The sequence below is a fragment of the Anas acuta genome, chromosome 18 (assembly GCF_963932015.1).
Source record: "Anas acuta chromosome 18, bAnaAcu1.1, whole genome shotgun sequence".
NCBI lineage: Eukaryota > Metazoa > Chordata > Aves > Anseriformes > Anatidae > Anas > Anas acuta.
Window position 1 is genome coordinate 2,807,450 of NC_088996.1, and position 12,272 is coordinate 2,819,721.

The window sequence follows — 12,272 nt, forward strand, 5'->3', positions numbered from 1 at the left end:
GCAGTTCTCAGAGACAGCAAAAGGCACATCCCTACCAGGGAGCAGTGTTTTTCTTTTTAAGCCTTGGCTTCAAATATAAGGGCAATAGATTTTCTTTAAGGAAAGAAATCCCCAAATTTGTTGCCATTGGCACAATTTTTCACTGGCCTCGTTTCTCATTAGCAACTGAATCATTTTAGCAGGAACTTGTCCAAAAACATTCAGCCTGAGTCAGACGCCCGGTCTCAAACCTTTAAGCCCAAACAGTGAGCTTGGCGTTTTTAATATAAAGGAAAGCAGGGGCCTTATCTGGAAATCTTGGGCAGGAAACCTGCTGCTGTGCCGGGCTGGGGCTGCACCCTGCACAACCCACGCTGGGTGGAACAGCTCCAGGACCTCCTGGTCCCCGGGCACGTGGGGGTTTGGGCAGCGTGTGGAGCAGAGGGCCCCTGGGATGTGCAGCTTCCTGGGTGTTCCTCGGTTGCTCTGAAGCCGTTTTTCCAGAGCTGTTTCCCCAGAATTGCCGTTCCTTGGGTTTTCCACACATAGGGATGTCTTCTGTTCCCTGTCCCTTTCTCTCTGGGGTACGTCAGCAGGGACAGGGCTCCCCCCCCCCCCCCCCCCCTTCCCCTGCCTGTACTGCAAGCTGGGTTTGTGGCTCTGGTTTTGTGGGTGAGGCCAGCTGTAGATGCATTTTCTGTGGCAAGTACACACATTTTCCTCCATCATTTTGTGCCTTATGTCAGAAAACCTGGGGCCTGGCACAGACCCTGCGTCTCCCTCACAGCCACAGCCTCCCCTGGGTTTCTCCTTTGCTGGATCATCTTTAGCAAACCAAACCGAGTTCCCATCCTCCTCCTCCCTCAGGCTTAGTGCACACAAATGGATTTTTCCCAGACAAAGGGTTTGGCTCAGTGTGGCACGGAGCACCGGTCCATGCAGGAGACACAGGGCCACCTGCCCTGCCAGTAGAGCTGGATTTGGCCATGTGTCCTGATGGCTCTGTGCTCCTGGGCCACACACGCTGGAGGACTTCACTGCCACCACAGCTGGGTCCTTCCACACTTTACCATTTTCATGCAACAAGACTGAAGGAAAATCCCTGTCCCAGTGGGGACAGTATCCAGGTCCCCAGGGACATGTGGGGCCACCACTGGGGCTCATTCCCCAGGTGCAGCCCCACAGCATGGTGCAGGAGCTCCACCGCATCTCCAGGTTCATCCCCAGCTGCTCCAAAACCAAGCATCAGGCTTGAAGGCTTGAGATACTGGAGGGCTCCATCCATAGGGCTTTCTCCGCACCTTCTGGTCCAGCAAGCAGACAGGTCTCCATCAGCTCGGGCTGCTCCATCTCTGATATCCCTTCCCTAGGAGTTAAGGTGTATATATTCTTGTATCCATGTGGACCCCCCAAAAAGTATCCCCAAAGATGTCTCCAGGGGTGTGGGGCCCAGGCACAGGCAGGGTGGCCCTTGCTACATGAAGCACGTGAGGTTTGATCCTGCGAGAGACAAATAATGGCTTGGGCTGAGCTAGCAGTCTTTTTAGAAAAAAAAAAAAAAAGAAGAAGAAAAAAGAAAGAAAAAAATTATCTGGAAAAGGGACAATTTTAAGGAGACTGAGGCTATTCATAAATTCAAGTCAAATTTAGAGATTAATTTCAGCCCCTGGCTTCTTCTTTCTTCCCCCATCCCTTCCCCCCTTCCCCTGAATTATTGTTCACAAAAATTAAAACAAAATGTTTTGGGGGTTTCGTTTGTTTAAAAAGCAATTTTCATTTTGAAAATTGCCAAAATATAAGTTTGGAAAGGGTGGGGTGTTTTGAAAGGGCAGCATTGTCATTGCTGAATGAAAACCGCAGCGAGGAATGCGTCCGGGGAGACGCCGGGCGCAGGGACACGGGGCCTGGGGACGCGGTGGCAGCACAAAGGACCACAATCAGCCAGCGCCTCCGACCCGGATATCTCCTCTCATTCCCCCAAATGGAAAATCCTGCCTGCCTTGACCTTCTTCGACAGAGTTTCTCTACCAAGATGCTGTATTTAAGGAGGGGATGCTGCCGCCGTTGTAGTTTATTTGACTGGCCCCAGACCACAACTTTCCCCTTTTCCGCTCCGAGCTCCCCCAGGTTTCTGAACATCTGCACTTCAGGGACGTTTGGTTGTTGGTGTCAGAGCCTGGCAGCCCAGGTAAAGGCTCTTTGATGAAGCTGTGTACATCTGTGCACAATAAAGTCAGCGAACAAAAGGCTGGGGAGGTCCTTGGCAAAGTAAGAGAAAGAAAGGAGCAGAAGGCAGCAGCGCTGAGCTTCGCTGAGCAACTGGAACCGAAATGTTCATCGGGGAGTTTGTGGCACCTGGCATGTGCTTTGCTCCGGGGTCTTCAGCTGGAGCATCTTCTCCACTGAGAGAAAAACAAAGCATGAGGAGCAGAGGTGGTGCTGACCCTGGGAGGTGATTTTTTATTGTACCCAGCAAAGAAGTTCATAGAAAGAAAGGCTGGGTTGCTAAAGAGCCGCTTGTTGCAGCAGGGAAATTCGAACCGAGGAGCATTGGCTGGAAATTAAAGCCAGGCCAACGCGTGTTCAAAACCAGGCAAGAGGCTTCAGCACAGCGGGCGATGGACCCTCAGCGAGGGGAGGCTGAGCGGGAGCCTCCTTTCCTGAGTGCCTCCATCCCAGCTCGGCATCTCCGTGCCTCCATCACCAGTTTGCCCCGAGCCTGTGGCACCAGCGTGATGTACCCCACCATCAACCTCAGCAGGGACTTTCTGACGCCTGCATGGACCATTTGTTGCATTGCCCTAATTCCTCCGTCCCTATGTGCTATTGTCAGGAAAAAAAGAGGAGGGTTCTTCTGTCTAAGCCTCTCCCATCGGGCATCTCTGGGCACATCAGGGTACAGATGGAGCTCCCAGCACAGCGCTGTCTGCTCTGGGATAACACAGGGACAACTATTTCCACAAAACGCAGTCTCTTTGGGGGTTTAGCCCCACTGTCTGTACAAGCAGGTGCATCCCGAGGTGGGGGTGATGGCAAATCATAGGATTAGGAGGTGCCCAGTGCCCAGCAAATGCCCTCAGTGTCTTGGGAGGGCAGGTGGAAAGAGGGGACAGCCCAGGCCATGCTGCTGGAGACAAAATTCGCCAATAAATTGTATCAGAGAGGTGGCCCCCACAGCCTCATATGAGGTTCAGCTTCTTCCCTCCTCCAGACATAGGATTTTTGCATCCCTGTAAGCCTGAAATCGATCCCAGGCTGTGAGCAGCTCTGTGCACCCTGCTCGCTCCGCCGCCTGCCTGCGCAGCTCTGCCCGGCGGGACCAGACGAAATATTTGCACAGACCTTGAGAAAACCCCAGGAGCTCCGTGTCCTGGCTTTGCAAACACGTCTCTGTTTATCAAGTAACCCAAAGAAATGCAAAGATTTTCACTCACTGTCCGGGTGGGCTCAGCTTTGGGTTTTGGAAAAGGACTTGCCAATGCAGTCTTGCAAAATACTGGAGTAGCAGCGCCAGCTTTCCTCAAGCACCAGTTTCAGGAGGTGAGCTTGTACACTCTGGAAAACATGAATTCCCCATGTTGTTCAGCTTTGAGGGAAAAGGAGGTCGTCTCCATGCCACCCCTTGGAGAAATACCTCCCCATGTTGCTCAGCTGGGTGTAAATCTTGCGGTTTGTAGCACCAAAGAGGGAGTTGCTGGCAAGTCTCAAAGCTTTCAGTGGCAGAGATGTGCCTGCACATTCCTAGCCTGCGGCAGGGGGACAGATGGAGGGACGTGAATATCTTCTCTGCCCAAGCCAAGCGATGCGCCTGGTGCTGGTAACGTGCCTTGGTGGTTAGCCACAGCCCGGAGGACACCCATGCTGTGCCTTTTTGTCACAGCTCCTGTCCCCGTCTCAGCCAGTCTGCTGCTGCCGAAGCAGGACCAGCCCTCGGTCTCACCCCACCACCTGCCCCTGCATGCCCCACGGGAAGGGTTTAATCTCAGCTTCTCCCAGATGCAAATCAAGGGTTGGTGTTCTATGAACACCACCACCACTCCCCAATGGCTCCGTTCCCGTGCGCTGCAGGGCAGAGCCCGCGATCCCACGTGTACAAAGCTGAGGTTTAGCAGGAAGGGCACATACCCCCGTGCTTCTTTCTGATGCAAACTGCCCAGTTACCTGTGCTCACTGCAAAGGCAAACTGGGGCTGAGCTGGGTCTCCAAAGCCACGAGTCCCTCGGCACACAGGAGCTGTGGGGCCGCTCACCCCAATGCTCCTCTCCTGCCCTGGGAGACGGCAAATGTCCCCGCAGGCTGGGGGCTCACCTACGGGGACACAAACCACAGTGTGAAGCCACAGCGTTGGGAATTGCGCTGTCTCACGGCTGACAAAGCGCCCTGGGGCCACCCTCACACCATCCGACTGCTTCTCCAGCTCTGCAGGCATTTGGGTCTGGTGGGAATGTGATGCCGGGCCCTGGCACGGCAGCTGCAGGAGTTTGGGTTGCATGGGGAAAAGCAGGGACACGGTTCTGCGTCCTGCTGGGCAGATGTGGCCGGAGGGTTGTGCTCCCCAGTATGGTTTTGCATCATGAGTTAGCCGGGGATTGTTCCCAATAAACAATCGGGAACTGCACTGTAATTTTGGGGGCTGAAATTTGATAATTAAACAAATACAGCATGCCTTTGTCTTGGGCGAGCACCATAAGGTAAACAGGAAGGAATGAAGGATTAAGATGTCTCTGCTGGAAAGGAAGGTGACAAGCCCAGGGCCGTGACACCTTCGCGCCGAGCAGGGGGCCCAGCTGCGGGCTGGCATTGCACAGCTGCATTGTTCAGGGGTGAAGAGCAAATAAAAGCAAAGGGAAAAGAAAACAAGCTATAAAACCCTCAGCAAAGCGCACAGCCCCAGCGACCGCCTCTTGACGGCCCCGTGACAGCCTTGGGGAGCGGCAGGAGAGGGGTCACGCTTTTGAAGTCCTCAAGTTGCCTTTTGCAAAGGCCCCTTGTGACAGCAGTGCCCGTGTTGACTTTAGGGTGCATGGGGGGGGGGACATCGGACGTCTCCCAGCAGGCTTGGTCACAGCAAGGCCAGCTGGAGCGGTGTTTGAGCAGCTGGGATGGGATGGGATGGGATGGGATGGGATGGGATGGGATGGGATGGGATGGGATGGGATGGGATGGGATGGGATGGGAGGCCTTGTGAACATGTTTTAGGCTGCACACACACCACGGAGCCTTGTGTTCCACATACAAACATGGCAAGGAGAGCCAGGGAATAAGATAATGAGACTTTGACATGATGCATAGAGCTCAAATGCGTGTCGGGATGGATGTGAATGAGAACACTGGGAAGGGTGGGATGGGGGTGCTGGAACCCCTGGGGCAGAGGGGTTGGGATCAGGGGGTGCTGGGGAGAAGAAAGGGGGCTGTGCCCTGCATGGCTCAAAGCCCTGCAGTGCCAGGAGCCGAGGGGAGGGAGCAGAGCAGGGCTTGCACAGGGCAGAGCTCCGGCAGCAAAGCCATGCGTGGCCGTGTCCCAGCCACAAGTGCCAGCTCCGTGTCCGCGCCGAGCTTTTAATTCACACGAGGAGCGGGGAGAGGCAGAAGGCTCGTTGTAAGGCGCGGTGTTGAAGCATGAAGTCTCGCTGACCTCAGCTTCCCCTCCAAAAAGCCGGGTTCACCAGAAAGTGGCAGTCGGGGAGAGGTGCGGGTTGGCATTGGGGTGGGCACCCCCAGGGGACCCCTTGTGTTTGGGGGTCCCGGGGTGCTGACGGGCTGCGCTCTGTGCCCTCTGCAGCCTGCAACTGCAACCTGCACGCGCGGCGCTGCCGCTTCAACATGGAGCTGTACAAGCTGTCGGGGCGCAAGAGCGGCGGCGTCTGCCTCAACTGCCGGCACAACACGGCCGGCCGGCACTGCCACTACTGCAAGGAGGGCTTCTACCGCGACCTCAGCAAGCCCATCTCCCACCGCAAGGCCTGCAAAGGTACATTTGTTGGGGGGGAGGGATGGGTGGGACAGCACGGCCCCTTCTCCTCCTGCCTCTTCTGCTTTCACCGCTCCTGCTGTGCACACCTCCTCCTGCTCCTCTCCCAGCCAAGCCACCAAAAGGAATTTTCCTCTCCCGCTCCCGTCCCCTGCCCTCGCCCCCCTGGTCTCCCCAGCCTCCCAGTGAGGACAAAGACTCCAAGATATAACAGGTCCTCCGTGCTGAGGGTTTTTTGAGATGTTTCCGGGTTACAAGGGCTGTTTTCTCGCTCCCATGCATCAGGGCAGACTCGTGCAAAGCCCCAGGTGTGGGGCAGACGTGGGGTCTGCAAAGCAGCGCTCACCTCCCCCAAACCCCCGGGAGCCAGGGCAGCACCAAACCCATGCACCAGCCGCTCCTCTCCTCCGGATGAGGCCAGAGCAGTAAAATGGGAAACAAATTTATTTTTTCTCTCAGCAGAATGGGTTTTCTGAGGTCTCCTCTTTGGCAGTGGCGAGTGCCCCAGCCTCTGCAGGGTGTATTTTAGGGGGATTCCCAGCACACCTGATGCCAGCTGTCCCCAGAAGGCATGGGGTGGCCCTGTGGCACAGGTGGGTGCCCCCGGCAGCCCCCACCTTACCCAAGCTCTGTTGCTTTACACAGGATCAAGTCCTGCAAGGACGCTTTTTTAACCCCCAGCTGGATGAGGCATAAATCCCAAACCTGTGGCTCTGCTGAAGGGATCAAACAAACCCAGAGCAGGAGATGCTAGGCTTTCCTGCAGAAAGCTTCACCTCTTTTCTCTCAAAGCACTGATTTCAACAAGAAATGGAAAGCTTTTTGGCCTTGCTGGGTATTTTTGGCTGGAAAGCTTCAGGTCTTCAGCATTTTCAGTTTTTTAATTAAAATTGCTCCTTCATTTTTCTTTTCCACTTAAAAGACACGCTTTGCCAAAGCAGAAAAGCAATCAGTTCTTCAGGCAGCCCTGCCCTCTTTTTTTCACCTTGTAAAAACTTTTCCAATGGCAGATTTCTGAGTTGCCCCGTTATATGGCCACTAAGGAGACACGATGTGCACTGGGGGGAATTTGAGGTGCTGGGCCCCAGTGCCCTGTGCTCCCCCTGAGCCTGCTTTTGGGGTGCAGCCCCTCTCTGCTGTGCCTCATGCACCACGTTACAAGAAGGGCACCCTTCGCAGGGCTCCAGTTGTCCCAGCTCACCCCAGCTGCCTCCACCCCAGGAACGCGGGGGGGTTTCCCCTTTCCCTCCCCATCCCTGGCTTCCCCATGTCTCCCATCACAAGGCAGCCCCGCCGTGGCACCCACCTCCCTGTCCCTCACCGTGTCTCCCAGGGCTTTCCTCGCCCTGGCATTTCCCATTCCCCAACCCCCAGCACCCCACACCTGCCTCAGTTTCCCCCGGCAGCCGGGCAGAGCCCCGCCAGCCTCCGCCGGGCGTTTTGCACTGCTTTAAGCCCACGCTTCCCAGACGCGGGCTCATCTGCTCCTCGAACACCCTCTGCAATTGTTCTTCTCCCCTTCCCCTGCCTTCTCAACTGCTCCTGCTCTTGAAACTTGAGATCGCCACATTTAAATGCTTCTCCGAACCCCCCACAGGTTATAACAAAAATGTGGCTATTGGAGCCACCAGATACAAAGGTTTGTAATAAATATGCCGGTGCATGAGCAGCTCCCCGACTCGCAGGCTATTAGCACGATTTCACAGCAGTTGGAATGGTTTATTGTTGGCGTAATCCACCGTCCTATACAAAAGCAGGCGAAATGAAGTTTCCTACAGCAAAGGCATTCCTTTGAACACCGGCTTTTCCTGAGCCCTGTTTATGGCACAGCGTGTTTTATGTTCCCCCTGTTTTGTGTCCCCGATTCAGGGAATGTTCTGAAATAATTGGTAAAAATGAGCATTTAAAACAAACAAACCAAACACAAATGCCATCTAACAATTTCCGCCATTTCTCCATCAATAACAATATTAATTTATCATCTCACCAAGCCATCTGCCGATGGGCAAAGCTCTCCCAGAGCCTCCTCTTGACCCAATGTGTTTAGAATTAAGGAATTAACTATCCTGCAGCATCTGCCATCTCCCTGCCTGCCGCTGCATCTCACACAGCACATCATGTTTTCTCCATAAGACTTGATTCTTTCAACCATCACATCGCTCCGTTCATGTTTCACGTGTAACACATTTCAAGCAGTGCATATAACGGGCAGGGACCCGCCGGGGGAGCATGCAGCACGTTTTAACCACCCTGCGAGTGTGCGTGAGCTCGGGCAAACTCCCAGCAAATGTTCCACGACCGAGCTGCTGGAGACGGTTTGTGTTAATTCAGCCTCATTCATTCAGCCTAACAGACACATCCAGCCCGCCTTCCTCTCCCCTGCGTGTCTCATCTCTCACCCCATCCAATGCGCTAGGTTCTGTATCTCCATCCGTAACGCATCTCATGTCACACGTCAGGAAACCGTAGAGGAAAAGTTGTGTTATTTTAAATGGTGTTTGCAGTGCCTGGTTCCGGTGATGTATTTATGCAAAAAGATCATGTTGCAGAAATGTTTGCATGATGTCTGTGTTTTTCTTTTTTCTTTTTTTTTTTCTCCTTTTTTTTTAACTTGGATAAAAAGAAAATGCCACTGATTTTTACACATCTGCAGGACATGGCAATGAAATGAAATGTGAGCAGAAAGCAAAGCTGGGCAGTGCCCAGGCTGCGTGTTGGCAGCTTTTCCAACAGCCAAACATGTAACACCTTTGCAAAATATATTCTAAAGGTCTGAAGCTGTCCTACCAGCACAGGTAAAATCATAAGAGTTTGCCTCTAGGGGTGATTTCTAACCCAGCAGTAGCTAACCGCAGAGTTGTGCAGCTATGCTACGTTTCTCGCCTGCGTGCTAGCTTCCAGTTACTTTCTGAGGGGAGAAAAAAAAAAGCCAAGTTGCGGTGATCGGAGATGCCATGTCCCAGAGCCATGCAACAGGCAGATCATGGCATGAAGCCTGCAAACCACATGGGAAGGAGTCGATGACAGCTGGAGCAGGGATAGTGCACGAAGCAAAGCCCTGCCACACTGCCCTTTTAGCAACAAAAACCCACATGTAAGAAATCTCAAATATTCATCTTTTCAAAGCTCTGAACAAGTGCGAATTTTTCCTCCCTTCTCAATGATTTTTGCGAGAGTGTGAACAGCTCCCAGAGCGCCCAACCTGCACCTCCCGTTTCTTGTGCTCTCCTCTGCTCCGAACGATGCCGCAAGCGAAACCCCACCTCTGGCCCCTGCAAGCCTCTGCCCGCTCCTCTCCATCATGGGCTGCTGCAAGCCAGTGCCCCGGCGTTAGCTCTGGTCATTAAATTCACCCATGATATTTGTCAGTTTATTGGCATTAATGTCACTCCATCAGGAGAGAAATTCCTCAGGGTTTTATAGCCCAGCCATAAAACAGCCCTGTGCCCCGGAGAAAGGATTTGCAGGCTTTTTGAGTAAAAGATGACAAAGGAGGGGCATTACAAGCATCGTGCCAAGGCTGCCAGCGCACAACCGGGTGGAGGGGCCAGGTTTGGCACCTGGAGCCCTCCTGCCATCGGCCTGCCAGCACTGTCCATCTGCCTTGGCATCTGCGGGTGCGCGCTCCCAGCCCACTGCTCGAGGATTTGGGGTTTGCTTTTTGGAGGTGGTTTGGGGGCAAGCGGAGAGGCAACGATCGCTGTTCCCATGGGCTCAGCCCCTGGCCCTAGGTGTGCAGGGGCAGGTTGTGTCCCCAGCTGGCTGCAGGCATTCGGGGGGCTCTGGCCCAGCTTAACCCCCCCGGCTCCTGTGCCACGGGAGGGGAGGAGAGCAGAGCCCCCGGTGACAGGGACAGAGGGACGGGTCCCCCGTCTCTCTCCACTGACTATAGAGGGAGCTGCGTGACCAGCTTAGAGCACGGAGCTCATCTCTACGTGGCCGAAGCCGGGGGAGATGAGCCTCCTGCCGAACCCCAGGGAGATGTTGGGGTGCAGGAGGCAGCCAGGGCGAAGCCTGGGGCTGAGGACGGGCTCGCTGCCAGCGCCGCGCTGGTGTCCCTGCTGGTGTCCCTGCAGCCGTGGCCCAGTGTGGGTCAGGAGGAGCAGCCCAGGCTTCCCTTCCTTGCACCTGTGGTACATCTCTGCAGGCTTCGGTGGCCAAGAGGATCCTCTGGCCTTGGAGATGTCCCCTGCCACCACGGCGGCCGACCCGCAGGGCTGGGGTTGGACACCTCGCAGCTGGCACCTCCCAGAGGCAATGGGATGCCCGAGGCCATCGGTGGGAGCTCCTGGCAGGACTCCTGGCCCAGGCCCTTCCTCATCCACAGCGAGTCCCCTCTTCTGGACAGGTCCCAAAGGCTCCCCCCTCACCTCCTTGGTGTCCGCCTCAGGGCAGGGGGTGCATCCTACGAGAGGTGCTTCCTGCCCCACAGGCAGCCTCTCACTGATCCCACCTTCTTCATGGTTTCCCAGGCCCAAGCCCAAAGCGAGACTTTCTGTGAACACCCCCCTGCCCCCCAGGGAGTTGTCTTCAGTTTTCCAGCTTTCTTCCCTTCCTCTTGTCGTTTCTTTCCTCCCTGAAGACCAGCTGGAGCCACCAGGGAGACGGGAGATGTGCCTTGTGTCGGCAGGGCTTGCATCGAGTTCTTGCACCAGGGCTTGGTCACCTCTGAGAAATCACATCCCTGGAGAAAGCTGCAGCCTCCAGGGCAATGATCTGCCAAACACAGCCTTTAATTCCTCCATGAGGCAAGCTCTGCTCAGGCTGGATGAGCAGCCTTCTCGCTGTGATCCTGTACGGCGCTCCTTAGCGGCTCTGCCTGACGCCCTCCTCCCAGAGGCCCCGTGGTTCCTTATATTGATCCCATTCCAAGTGCTGAGCTCTGGTTTGTGCTTTCTGCATCTACAACTTGTCAGCAGCAGCCTCAGGCAGACACAAACCACTCGGTGGAAGTGTACAAAAATGCTGTTTAAGCCGTCTCAGGCACTAGTGTGGAGGTGTCCTGGAGCACTGCAGGAGCCCTGAGTGCCACCGCCCCCAAGTGCCACCCCTGCCACGGCACGTGGGGACCATTCACCCACTTCGGCTGGTCCCAGACTGCAGAAGGGACGTGGTTATTACAGAAACTCTGAAATTACTTTGAGACAGTAGAGTGAAAACATGGAAAAGGAGGGGTTCTCTTTTTTTACAGAAGTTGATGCCCAACGCCACACCTCTTCCTGGCCGTGCCAGCTATTAAACCCACAGGATTGTAGCGACACGCAAGCAGCTACACCAAATTAAGCAGCCACTTCCAAGGGAGCAGTGCTTGCTGTGGGGCAGCAGGGACTGTTCCTGCAGCTCCAGGTGGTGCTGGGGACACCTCTGGGTTGCTCCAAGCCAGGCAGGCTCCACCCGGCGCCTTCAGCCCTGCTCTCCCTCAAGGACTCGAGCACTTTCTAATTAACTCCGACCCATGAGGGCATCAGGAGGAACACTCACAGCTCCTTCCCCAGCACAGGGCGGCTCCACCCCCACAGGGATGGAGCCGTGCACTGGGGGGCACATTTGGGGACCACAAAGGTCCCGTTCCTGTGCCAGGCGTGCAGCCACTGGCCAGCTCACCAGTACCAGGGCTCGTTCTGCCTTTCCTTGCAAGATAACCGGGACAGGGAATCCTGCTCTCAGCTCTTTCCAGCAACTTCTTGCTGACTTTCTTCAGCTGGGACAACTTCATGAATTACAGCAGCATCTAGACAGACATTTGCTTTCAGCAGGATGTGTTTTAAGTGGTCAGGGACTGATGCTGGGATCAATGAGTACGGGGGGGCTGTGGGGACCCCTCGCCAGGTGCTGGGGGCGAGACAGGGCTCTGCTCTTCTGTGGCCTCCAGAGATCGCCCTAGGAACTCAGTGAGCAAAAAATGAGAGAGGAAAAGAAGAAAGAGAGGGGTTTGTCTATGCCTGGTGACAGCAGCAGAGCAAAATCACCTCTGTGCTAAAAGTTCCCTTGTGCTGCGGCTGACTTCAGGCTGCAGGGGAGCCGAGAGCTGCACCTACCACCCCCACCCCAGCCCCTGCTGCACACCCCAGCCCTGCAGCAACACCAGGGAGGTACCTGGACCCCCCCTCAGTGGGTAAGATGGAAGAGCCAGCAAAGAGCCCCCAGAAGGAGCAAACTCCACAGCACCAGATACTGGCACCAGCTGGGTTGGCAGAGGTGGCACAGGATGCTCTCTGGATGCTGAGAGCTTGGGGAGTTTGGCCAGGGGCCCCCAGGGCACCCTCGAGCCCCCCAGGGCAGCCCAGAGACCTCCCTGCCCAGGTCTTTGGAGGACTTGGAG

The 12,272-nt window shown here is 55.3% G+C and overlaps 2 protein-coding genes across 3 annotated transcripts in view; one reads left to right on the top strand and one right to left on the bottom strand.

Moving 5' to 3' along the window:
- ARHGAP44 (Rho GTPase activating protein 44) overlaps positions 1–12,272 on the bottom strand; it is a 288,621-nt gene that overhangs the window by 73,220 nt on the left and 203,129 nt on the right. The gene's annotated exons all lie outside the window — the stretch shown is intronic.
- Positions 1–12,272, top strand: part of NTN1 (netrin 1) — an 84,895-nt gene that overhangs the window by 39,749 nt on the left and 32,874 nt on the right. For both annotated transcript variants that reach the window (XM_068654999.1, XM_068654998.1), the window contains exon 2: positions 5,762–5,950. In XM_068654999.1, coding sequence (XP_068511100.1) covers positions 5,762–5,950 — 189 coding nt within the window. The remainder of the gene's footprint in view (positions 1–5,761; positions 5,951–12,272) is intronic.